This window comes from Spea bombifrons, chromosome 4 (assembly GCF_027358695.1).
Source record: "Spea bombifrons isolate aSpeBom1 chromosome 4, aSpeBom1.2.pri, whole genome shotgun sequence".
NCBI lineage: Eukaryota > Metazoa > Chordata > Amphibia > Anura > Pelobatidae > Spea > Spea bombifrons.
Genome location: NC_071090.1, coordinates 44,918,921 through 44,932,121, shown reverse-complemented (window position 1 = coordinate 44,932,121; position 13,201 = coordinate 44,918,921). Strand labels below are relative to the sequence as shown.

At 39.0% G+C, this 13,201-nt stretch overlaps 1 protein-coding gene across 1 annotated transcript; it reads left to right on the top strand.

Annotated features, from left to right (window-relative positions):
* Positions 1–347: 347 nt before the first annotated feature.
* On the top strand, positions 348–9,850 carry C4H3orf20 (chromosome 4 C3orf20 homolog). Its single transcript, XM_053463223.1, has 11 exons — positions 348–480; positions 716–836; positions 1,411–1,542; positions 1,634–1,744; positions 2,698–2,851; positions 3,803–4,049; positions 6,255–6,350; positions 6,609–6,933; positions 7,151–7,267; positions 8,482–8,624; positions 9,722–9,850. Exons 2-11 carry the CDS (start codon positions 753–755, stop codon positions 9,762–9,764), a joined length of 1,452 nt encoding a protein of 483 aa, XP_053319198.1. The 5' UTR covers positions 348–480; positions 716–752; the 3' UTR covers positions 9,765–9,850.
* The last annotated feature ends 3,351 nt before the right edge of the window (positions 9,851–13,201 follow it).

Genomic DNA, 13,201 nt, shown 5'->3' with positions numbered 1-13,201 from the left:
TGTTCTCTGATGGTAAAGGTCATAATTCCTTCCAAACGGGAAGCATTATACGCTGACCTATCTGTGTTGATTTCCTAGTGATGATTTTTTTCCAGCAGAATACATCCTATACTTTAAAGGTTTAATCAATACATTTTGGAACATCTATTTTTTTATTATTTTATCTGAAGGCTTAATCACATAAAATAATAGGTTAAAGAAGCTTTTTCAGCTTTACATGACAATTATGTGCGGTGCTAGGAATGATGTACCCAATGCATTTACCGGTAGTGAAAGAAGTTTTAAGTTCAGTAGGGTAGGTTGCATTTCCGTGTTTCTCCTTAACAAAGTGTCTATCTATCCGTCTGGACATCTGGCTGTATGTCAGAGCTGCTCTGGCTCACAGTGTGGAGGGTTTTACACCAATATATTCTCCCCGGAGCAGGTCGTGCTGGGTACATTCACCCCTTTTGGACATGGAAGTGTTTGTTTTCCTGGCAGGTCAGTAACAGGGTGATGCGTATGAACAAGATGTTTATGAAAACGTGGGATTGTCAATGTCTGCGGGAAGATGCTGCTTCCTTTTTAAGGATGGGGTGAGAAGGGATAGGTAATTGATTAAATAATGTTGGATTGCTTTTAGTGAACAGGTTCACTTTACTGCATATACGTTCTGTATGTTTTTCTTTCTAATTCATCTGATGGTTCTATCTCGTACATTTTCCTCGTTCTGCAGTAACACTTTTGCGCTGTACTATAACCAAATAGGCGGAATGATGACTGATAAAGAAGGGGAAATAGTGAAAGAATGGCAATGGCCCCTCAAAGGAAAGTTACCGGACCCCATTACACTGCAGGTAATTCTATTATAGTAAAGGAATTGTGAATTTGATATAATTGAATAAAATAAGGTTATGAGCACATAGGTTGCTAAATGAATGTATAGCAGTTTAGAATATTGATCTAAGCAACAAGAGCAGTGGTAATGATTTGTTAGTTTATATTATTAAGAAGAGCTAAGTCATTTATATCTACAGCTATGATTACGTTTTTTTCCCCCAGAGCATACAACACTTTATGTTCTCTCTGTTCCATTTTAACCTTTGATAACGTCATAATACCCTCTTATTACATTTCTTCAGTGTTCAGTACAGGGGTGCCAAACAGAACTTCCTACACACTGGTGGCAGATACTGCTATGCTTTTAAGACCGTAAAGCCTTCTTATTGACTATTCAGTGTGTATGGCATCCAAATTACAGTAAGATTATTATTAAAGCAAAAAAAAAAAATCAGACACATCATTTGAGTGATCTACCTTTTTATTATGTTCCATATACTGTTGAATAGAGTGTAGTTTGTTATGTTGAATTCCCTTTTATACAAACACTTGTTATGTCAAATTATTTTGTGGTTGATATCCATGCTGTAGGTTAACGAACACCTTTCTGTCCGGATTCTGGGGCAGTTTGCTATTAGCTTGATCTACAAATGGCAGCATGAAACCGTCCGGTTGTCCCTCTCTCCGCTCTTGGATGTATCGCCTCCACAGATTGAAGAGCTGGTAAGCCGATGTGTTACGCCGGCTTCGGGACAATCATTTCTTTGACTCTCTGGCACAAATCCAGAATCCTTGCCTTTTATGTTTATTTCAGGGCCAACTTCTGACTAATGAACATTTTAGCTCAAGAACAGCTAAAGAACTGAGCAAGGCTCACAGAAAAAAAGGAAAAGAAAAAGATACAAAGAAAAGTTCAAAGAAAGCAGTAAGGACAAAAACCCATATTTACCATAAGCTTCGCTGTATTTTCCTGTATTCTGGGCTTTTCTTATGCCATCCTCTTAAAGAAATGTTAAAAGAGACATTCCTTCCTCCGTTAATGTGTCTTCCTGTCAGTTGCGTATAATATTACTGGCTGTGCTTTTAATTTATACATTTTTAATCAGAGTCATTGTTATTAGTTTAATTGTTGCCAATATAATAAATTATTTGCAATTCTTAAGCAAAACCTGCTTCTGACATCCTATATTAATTGAATTGAAATGAAACACTGTTCTTACCATTAAAAATGAACGAATGCCATGTGGGAGCTTCTTGTAAGCTGACTCCACTCCACTATATTAATGCACTCACAGCCGTTTACTTCACTATACACTGAACATAAACCAGTGCTGTGGTCTGCTATCCAAAATCATAATCCATACAAATGAAACTACAGCAAAAAAAGAATATTTACTTAGAACCACATCTTCTGATTAATTAGCATACCAAGGAACGTCCCAGGGTTTGGTGCCTGGAGATCCCTACCAGACTATGTATCCATCTCAGTGACTTCTAAGAGTGTAATGCCAATGTGGTTGGTAGAGACCTTTATGGAGAAGAGAAATGGAGAGAAAAAAAGAACAAATGTCGCCAAGGATTTCTGGTGGTGTAAATGATAGATAATGATAAGGAAATTAGTAGGATTGGGAGCAGAGCCTGATGAGACCCAAGACAAGGCAAGGCATAGCATAGGAAGGCGCAAGCAAAAATGGCCACCAAAACGCTCATCATTTGAACAGCTACTGTATGCAGCATCAAAAACTGCTTCTTTTACAAACTTCCTTCTTAAAAATATGAAGCCATTTCTAGAAACATATTTCTCAAATTATTATAGGCAGATATGACAAATGGAAAAATGTAGTATCTTTGTCTAATGATTTTCATTTTCTTATAAAGACAATGTTATCAGAGCTGGCAAAAACTCTTGAAATCCCTGAAAATCCTGTTTGCGCTTTAAGTGACTTCAATGCAGCCAGTGAGCTCAGAAAACTTCAGAGAAAAGTCAGAAACATTGTGGATGACTGGATGGAGCACTACCGACTGGCTTCAGGTCAGTAGTTACTTTATACACGTGAAAGCAGTATATGCATGTGTGTCAGAGATGCTTCAGGTATCAACGTGTTTATGTTCCCAAAACAAAGCTTGTCTCGATCCAGCAATGTCTTATTTTGTCTTCAAAGGTCCTTATTCCTGCCAGAGTTTTATTGTTTCTCTATTTAACAAATACTCAAACCGCTAACCCAGTTCAGCATTGGCAACTTGAGTTGGGTGCCTTGACTCTGCCTCAAAAAGCTTGAGGACAGGTGTGTGCATTTAATAACAGTCTATTTAAGTGATTCAATGTTCTGATTAGCAACAAGTAGAGAAAATAATCTGGGTAACAGCATTTGATGTAAGAGTTTATCAGTGTCTGTGTACAAGTCCCCCAGCAGTCCACCCTCAAGAGCTATTGGGTGGCCAATGTGTATGTATGTAAGGGCATATTACAGTGCACTGTAAAGGTGTATGAGGTCCATCATTTTTATCGTTGATGTGTTTACGTGTAATCGAGGTCAGTCCACAGACTTCTGAGCAGAGACTTGCACTGGGATTATACCATTTTTGTGGAGCCCACAAAAAATTAGGTTTTTTTTTCTTATTCACGTGGAAAACACAGACATTTCTCATCATGATCATAATAACCAACAAATTTATGTGATCATCCTACATTACATTCCTACAATGCTGTTGTACCATATCTGTTTTCTTGTGGTTTAAATATTAAACCCACCAAAATATAAACCTTTTTTTTCCCCCAAAAAAAATATTGAGCATTGAATGAGCCATTGGGATCTCAGACATGGTAACAACGCATCTCTGGGGCCCATTTATTCTGTATGGTTTGCCAATGTTTATCCTTATGACTTTCCTTTAATTGCAAGCCCATCTCTAACTTATTTGTAATATATGTACAAAATAATTATCAATTGCTTTTTGTCAACTGATTTGTTTATATTTTCAGGTGTTGACTCCCCGCACATAAAGAAGATGCCTAAAGCTCCCCCAAGAATGGCACATAAACGTAAAATTCATTCTGCAGCTGTATTCCCTGTTACCTCAAATCCCCCAGAGTCAAAACCTTTCCAGCAGACAGATGCAGCGAGTGCCCCTGTCTCAGACGGTCATCTTTTGCATGGACGTTTCCAGTCAGCTCCCATTCAATCTCTTATTAGACGATGGGGTACTCCGCAGAGCTCTCCTTCTCCAAGGTATGCCAGATAGCTATTAATGTTAGTTTAACAGCCAATAAAAGCCATTTGGCCCGTCCAGTCTGCTCATTTTCCGTGATGTAAAGACTCAAACCTTAATCAGTTATTGGTCTTGTCTTCGATTTAGGATAGCCAAATGTCTATTCCACACATATTAAAATGAATTAACTGTATTAGCCCCTACCCGACCAAAGACATTGTGCTGCCTAGGTCTGAGTGTCAAATGTTGCCCCACAACCATGTCCACCAAAACTACTCCCACTTCCATTATGTTATATCATGATTACCGTATTTGCTCGATTATAAGACGACCCTGATTATAAGACGACCCCCCAAATCTAAATATTAATTTAGGAAAAAAAGAAAAAGCCTGAAAATAAGACGACCCTATAGGAAAAAAGTTTTACCAGTAAATGTTAATTCATTTAAACACTTTTTTTAATAAAAGGTATGCTTGAGAAAAATATTTTGGTTTTATTTCCTTCTATTTTCCAACCTGCCCCCCAGTTATGCACATCTGCCCCAGAAGTGCCTTATACCCCCTATATGCCACTGTGCCCCATGATATGCCTTTTAACCCTCTAAATGCCACAGTGCCCCATGATATGCCTTTTAACCCTATATGCCACTGTGCCCCATGATATGCCTTTTAACCCTATATGCCACTCTGGCACTTAGAGGGTTACAAGGCATATTATGGGGAAGAGTGGCATATAGGGAGGTTTAAGGCATTTCAGGAGGCAGAGTGGCATTAAAGGGGTTAAAAGGCATTTCACAGAGCACTCTGCCTCCAGAAATGCCTTACACCCCCCATTTAACACTCCCCCTCCCTCCTCCAAACTTACCGGTGCTTCTGAGTTGGGGGGGGCGCATAACACAGGAGGGTCCAGGTCCCCTGCATCTGAGCCCCAGGTGCTTAGTCCGGGCAGCATGTAGAGCTCCACGCGAATCGCGTAGAGCTCTACACACTGCCCGGACTAAGCACCGGGGACTCAGAAGCACCGGTAAGTTGGAGGGGGCATAACACAGGAGGATGCAGGTCCCCTGCATCCTCCTGTGTTATGCCCCCCCCCTCCAGCTCACCGGTGCTTCTGAGTCCCCAGTGCTTAGTCCGGGCAGCGTGTAGAGCTCTACGCGATTGTATCGTGTAGAGCTCTAGGCGATTATATCGCGTAGAGCTCTACACGCAGCCCGGACTACGCACCGGGGACTCAGATGCACCGGTAAATTGGGTCGGGGGTTAACACAGGAGGATCCAGGTCCCCTGCATCTGGGTCCCCAGTGCTTAGTCCGGGAAGCGTGTAGAGCGATACGCGATTGTATCGCGTAGAGCTCTACACGCAGCCCGGACTAAGCACCGGGGACTCAGAAGCACCGGTAAGTTGGGGGGGGGTTAACACAGGAGGATCCAGGTCCTCTGCATCGCTGCGGGGGATCTGGATCTTAGTCTCATAATCAGACGACCTATTTGAGGTCTGATTATAAGACGACCCTGATTATAAGACGAGGGGTATTTTTCAGAGCATTTGCTCTGGAAAAAACCTCGTCTTATAATCGAGCAAATACGGTAATAAATTTGCTCTCTCATGCTCTCACACTCTCATTCACGTTCTCTCACAATGTCTTTCTACCTTCTCCACCAATAATATATAAATTGGTAAACACACATAAAAGGGTATAATTTATAATTTCAAGTATTGGGTTGGATGAATTATTGCCTTAAAAAGGAGCAACACACTGCTCACTGCACACTGTATGCATACTCCACTCGATGCATCCACAGGTGAAGGGGGAATATCAATCAGGAGCACTCCCATCCGTATGAAAAACCAAGAGAGGGTGCCACAGAGAGAAATAAAATTAACAAATGTTTTTAACTTAAAAATAAGCAATATCTTCTTACACATAGGTATACGTCTATGAACGTCCGTTTCCAGGGGACCCTTGGGGGGAAGCGTTTTTTAGCACTGGAAACATCGAGTTTTAGATTATTTTAGAAACATATATCAATATGACACTAAAATCAAATTCATGTCACAAGTGAAATAAATTTGATACTTGTCATCAACCTGGCTAGAAGCTGGACATATATAAAATTAGTTTTTGAGTCGTAGAATAAGTTGCGCAGCCTCACACACATTAAAATTGTCCCAGTTTCCAGGAAAGTAAATGCAATTAATCATTACTCTTTCTCTACGTTTGCAGACCATCATCTCTCCGGAGTGTTAAAAAAGATCAGACCACAGCAGAGTCGAGCCGCGGCATGAATACATCAGGATTACTGATTGTCAGTAAATCAGGGTAATACAATTCAAGCCATAGTATGATTATTGGGTCATGTCAGATCCCAGGGTAGTGTGTTTCAACACAATCATTTAAGCTATGTGTTATTGGTTTCTGTATATAGGATTCTGTATATATGGTTTCTGAATATATTTATATATTGTATATCTACATAATTGGATGGAATGAATGTAGCGCTTGATGAAATTTCCCTTAAAAATTCAATGAGTTCATTTACCCTTCAATATCCCTTTTTGTGTTTTGAATACAATGAAGGATTCCTGTAGACACATCAGGTCCTCTACTGTCTATAGAACATGACTCTGAGAAGTTGTGGCACATGTCAAACCAGGCTTGTCCTGTCATCATACGAAACGTCATGCTGGGTGAAGAAGGACGGTTATGCAGGTGTAGCAACTATCAGATTCCGTACGTGACAGATCTGGAATACGACCAACTGATCAACAAGACCTCTCACACAGATCAAATCACAGTTGTGTGTGTTGTGTCATCATCGACTTTAGAAGACAACCACAGCAGAGATATGTTAGACCAGCTTTATGAGAAAAAGAATCGATACAGAAGTATGCCTTGCATGCAGGTATTCTTGTCTTGTTAATAAACTGACATTGTCGATTGCATTCATTATCTTAGCCTAAGCAAAACTCCAGTATAGTTTGATATTTCAAAAAAACAACATCAATAAACAATACTAGAATGGGATAAATGTTCAGCTCAATGGTGGGAAGGGTTGTAGAGACCTAGAAACGTTTTAAATAAATGGAAAAATATTGATCTGTTGTATTGGGGTTCTGCAGAGCCGACTGGACTCCTTTCGCCTGTTGAAGTATGACATCAGCTCGTCCAATGAACTCACAGGTCGCAAGAATTCCCTGCTTGTTCAACGTCACAATGTTACCCCGGGCATGGTTCTGGTATGAGCAAATATTTCACATCAGTGTACATACTGCAGTTTAGTGTACTGATAACGGTTGTAGTGCTGTGAAGCTAATAATAATAAGGTATACAATTAATTGCTGGCCCATTTACACTATGGTTTACATTCTGTGTTTTTTGGTTGGAAAACAGGATAACTGCAGCAATTGCCCACTGGGTGACACTATTAGATTCTGGTTCACCAACACACCGATCTAACGTTTCTTTTAATAATTAGCTGCATACTCTGCACTTTAATTACTTATTTACAGTCCTGCAATCTTACTGTGTAATGCATTAGAACTAATCATGGCAGGGATCTAAAACAGCCAACACAGAAATGTTAAACCTTTAATAGCCTACTGCCAAAACTCTATTGTAGTGACTTACTAAAGATGGGAATCACATGGCTCTACAAATAGTATTTCAAAACTACAAATGCCTCTACCCCTGGTAAAAAATGGTAGCCCTTGGGCTTTTTTCTACAAGAACATACATTTCCATGAATTTACATATATAGTGTTGGTTTAAAGTGCATTAAATGTAGGGATTTTCTTAACCTGGGTTTCTTCCGTTTGGGGCCATCTTATATTAATAGATAAACATCTGCTGATCTAGGTCCTAATTGGCATCATAAAGAAAGCCTGTAGTATTTTTGGTGATCTGCATTTGTTAGAGAGTTCCAGAAATATCCACCAAAAAATGCATTTGGGATGGGATATCTGTACCATCCTACAAATAACTCCCCAAACCTCCTGCCGTGTTACTAGCATGGCATTGAAGAGATCTCTCGTTTAACTTGTCTAAACCGAACAACAGAAACGTTCTCTGGAACAAACAATACTTAATTGGACTGATTATGATTATTTTCCCTCTGATCTCTGGGCGTGCTTCCTGCCACTTGGATAAATATATACTAGTTTCCTAGTGCTTGCCTCAATTCCACCCAAAATAGATTTCATAGGATATGCTATACTTAGAGAATGGGAATTTTCGGCCATGTACTACTATTAGGGTGCTTGTTTTAGCTGTACTTAGAACACATATAGGTTCCGTAGACTTGAAATAATATAACCAATAAGAGTGTAAATTAGACAAGGCTGTCTAACTACATTTCCCCTCTAAATGTCAGTTATATATATATATATATATCACAGATACTGAAGAAAATAAATATGTGGACGAGGAATCATTTCTTATGTTTCTTTTTTAGATGTATATTCAAGGAAAGCTGCTGTTTGCAAATTACATTTTTAACGGATATAGCAGATCAATTAAAGATCTTCAGAAGCAAATAGCACAAACTAGGAGTGACTACCAGATGGGACTTAGTTTACCCAAAGACTTCAAATTCAGGTTTGTGTCTTTTATATGCAAAATAATAATAATAAACAGACAAGCGGTTACATGGGTCTAAGGGGAAATCTGATGGCTAACATGAGTCAGAAGATGCTAGAGATCAGGGCCAGACTAGCAATGAAAGGGTGGCCCTGGCACTTAAGGACACGCTTGCATAAAAGCAGCCGGGCATATCTGGGATTTGGACAGTGTGCCAGATGCAGGGGGGTTATTAGGTCTCCAAGAGATCCGGGGCTAGAGCCCACAGCAGATTGGAGAGCAGTCCGCTTTGGGAGTGGACACTGCGCACACTGCACATACATACATACATACATACATGCACGCACACACACACACACACACAAATATTTGCAAAACAAAATTCTGATTTTGTCATTTCCACCAACCTCTGTGAAATATGCAACAAAGACAATCTGCTTTAGACACACTGTTTTAACTCTATACCATGTACATATGGACTTGCCCCAGCACCCAGATTTTACCCTCTGGAATTGCCCAGGCTGCACCCACAGTGGTCTCCTCTCAGAGTCTCAGGTCTCCTCTTGATCCTCCCCTTTCTCATTATCTCTTCAATTTCTCTTTATCTCAGCACATACACATCAATGTTCACACACCTTACACATACACATCCATGCTCACACACCCATATACACATCCGTGCTCTCATACACTCACACATACATGACTCTTGAGCACGCATAATGGGTGTTTTACCATATACTTTACATTATTATATGGACCATTATAACCTTGCATTTCTCTGGGGAATATGCAGTATAATTTATACGCTTCAATAGACATGGCTTACATTGAGCAAAAAGGCAGAGGAGAATTCACTGAAATGAAACGTATCTGCTATTACCACATGTAGTGAGAGAATGTGAATAAAAATGGCAACAGCAGGTGGGGTTACTTACAGTGAATCATCTGGAACTTGAATCGTACAGTTCAATTTTCTGAACACAGTCTGACTGGGGTCAATCAGAGAAATCACTCTTTCAATCTGTCAGGCTAATGACCTAGCTTAAGATGTATACTGCTATTTTACTCTTATTCTTGTTTTGATTTCTTAATTTCTCTCTTTCATAATTTAGTTACAAAGGCCAGCAGCAAGGACAAGAAAAGACAATATGTTAACTGGTGAAGACTCAACGTATAAAAGTATCCTACTTGGAATAACTCAGTAAATGAAGAAACTCCACTTATTTCTTTTTATTACGGGGAAAGGGAGAACTTTTACGCACCTCATGTGTCCCATTGACCCTTTCTGTAAGCATGACTCTCATTTGCTATGAGATCATTGAGAAGATCTAGCCTCATCATTGACAGACATCTTACAGTTGTACAGTAGCTTGCCATACGGCGCATGGAAACCAAGACATCCCTTAAATGTGGAACTAAAATATTTTAAAAACAGGGTATATGAAAAAAACTGTATTAAAAATAATTTATGTTTATCAATATATTTGTTTTTATATCTTTAAATCTTTGCTTCTATTACAAATGAATGTTTAATATTTATACCACAACAAACAATAAGAAGCTAAACATATCACAATAATAAGGTACATTTCACAGCGTGGTCTATTGAAATCACTAAGAAAGTTTTGGCGATGTGGAACATTCTCTCAGATCTGCGTTGCTTCAAATGTCATAATCAATTGAGACCACCATCTTGGGGTTAATAAAGTGCATTTACCTCTCACAACCCCTGAATACTCATCCTCTTCCATTCATGTGAGCCAAGCTTTGTGCATGTTTTTTGTGAAGACAAATAAATGAAAATAACTTTTATTTTTATTACCAGGAATGTGACCCATTTGTCTGATTTCACTAAACACATTAAAACACGAGCGGGGTAAAGGGACTGAGATGTCCAACTAATGGAATACATGTTATATTAATCAGGTCAAAGCTTATATCGAGCTTCACAACTTCTGTCCTCACGGGCCCACAAAAAGGCAAGGATTTTTGTTTATCATTGCCTAAAAACAAATAGTTTAATAAAATGTTCCCAACATCACTTATACCCAGAGCAATGGAGTATTTAAAACATGTTTTAAAAAATGAATTAAAAAGTGATAACATGCATGCTTGAGCAATATGAAAAAGAATTGGATGAAATAACTCCTTAAAGCTGCATTTTTTTTTTTATTTTTTTTTTAAAAAGAATACCCCCTTTCATGTGTCCACAGATTTTCAATTACATTTATTTGGGGAAATTTATTGTAATAGTTTAAAAACTGATGCTTTTGTGATCTTTGTCAAAGACATAAAAAAATCCTGAAATTCTGATCCATTTGTCCTGAGGAAATTTAGGTTGATGGCAGCTGGTACCGAAGCAACCTAACCAACTGTGGGGCAATAAAAACTAAAATAACCAAGTGACATTTGGGAAGCTTTAAATTCTAGGATATTAATTCTTCTGCCACTATTGTGATAAAAAGCTATTTCTATGTAGCAGCTGAAGGAGAGAGGAAGGGCGGATGATGTTTTCGAGTCGCTATTTGTGTGTGTTGCTCTATTACCGAATTGCGGAATCGGTGTGACACGTGCTTCTTGCTCAGAACTTAAATTAGCTTCACTTGAACGTGGTGTGTGGTATGTGCCTGGCAATCTCCTAATCACCTACTCCAGCATTCTCTCTTTTTATGCTATGTTAACCTTTCTCCCAGTTGCGTTCTCCCTTCTATCTCCTGCACTTGAGATGAAGACGGCTATTGTGGGGTCGTTGATTTCCTAGCATTTCCACATACACGCACTGGGGTGTCTACAGCACTATTCAGTGTTAACAGTGGACAAAAAAAAATCAATTTGTAATTACTAGTTTTCTTTTTTGTTTAAAACATTTGGGTTGTAGGCAGCAAAGAAGATTTCTTTCTCACAAAATGAAAATTTTATGGGAACTGGCGTGTTCCCGTACATTTACTTCTGTAGATACGACTGAGGGAATGTGTTGTCAGTGCTACTGTTCACCTCAGATGCTCTATGCCATGCTAATGACCGCATTCGTAGCTCGGAATTAATTGGAGATTGTCTGACTTCATTATTTTTGTTACCTCAGCAAATCCTCTTTTGTTTCAGACAAACCTCCTCATCTAGATAATTGGATGACTCTTGAATCTGTAATCGAATTGCGTGAGTGGACGAGATTATAGTCTGGCATTGGTAGAGAAAGACAAATGACAACCAAACACACTGGTGCTTTATACTCAATGTCCGCATGCAAATGGATTTCAAAACAAATGTTATTGCCTATTGTTATAGCCAATACAATGTATGGGGGGAAAAAACCCTCTCTCATATATAAGTATACACAGTACATTTATATATTACATATACATATATAGGATATATATGGGAAATAAAGAATTTGATGGTCTCTGGCAGACTCAAATTCATGTAATTTGCTTTTATGTATATGGATTGTCCATTTTTACAATGAAAGTAGCATTTTGTGGGGAAAAGGTAAGGACTGAATCCCTTTACGTGTGCATGATGCATTTGTCCCCGTTTATGGTTCCCCAGAGATTTGTTCCACTGAATGCATCTCAGAGCCACGCGATACTTAATGGCAGCCGACTTTAGTGCTGGCTTGGTGGACGCCGCAGTGGTCTGTTCATACCGCATGTGCATGTGTGGCTGGCACTGCCATTGATTTCAAAGGGAGCAGTTTTCTGATGCTGATTGACTGCTTCAAGCAGCAAATCAAAATACGCTCCTGCAAAAAAATGTAATGAGCAGCGTATCCAATGAGACAGCGTATCCCTCTGTACACACTGCCCTAAATGCCCTACAAGAGATGCATTTGGCTGAATGTAACTCCCTACATGTAATGTACTCGCCACCAGTCACTACAGCTCTAGCTCCGCAGCATGCAGGGGTCTGTTTAGAGCTCAGTGACATATGCAAAGTCCTGCCATTGATTTAAACTCAAGGACTTTCCTGCCATCGATCAGCCGCCAGTCAGTAACAGGAACATACTGCCATTTAATTTCAGTGGAAGTACCGGTACTTCGCTTCTTTTTATTTTAGAAGGGTCCACATTAAAGTATGTTAAGGCAGCCAGGGTCATCAGACTTTCCTTTTAATGCATATGATAGCTGTATGGTCCCTTTACATCTTCATTGTGCTCCCCTTTCAAATGCACCCTAACAGATAAGGGATACTACAATATGTATTGTGAGATTCGGTTATTTTTTATGTAATGTACTATATGTATAAAATATTTTACATTATATATATATATATATATATATATATATATATATATATATATATATATATATATATATATACCTACATACATACACACATATATATAGTCTTAGACTCTTAGCTCTAGGCAATAATGGGTAGGTTATGATGCTGAACACAAGGATGCTGTTTAAAGCTGCAGTTGTAGATCTTCTCTGTCACAAAATATAGGCCTTTGGTCAATTCGACATTTTTGTCTTTTTTTATTTTTTTAAACAGGACTTAAAATCGCTGTCCTGCGTTGAGTGTCGTCAGCAATGTTCCAGGAAATCATCTGCTTTAATGACCTAGGTTTTCAAAAGGGAAGCACTTTTTTT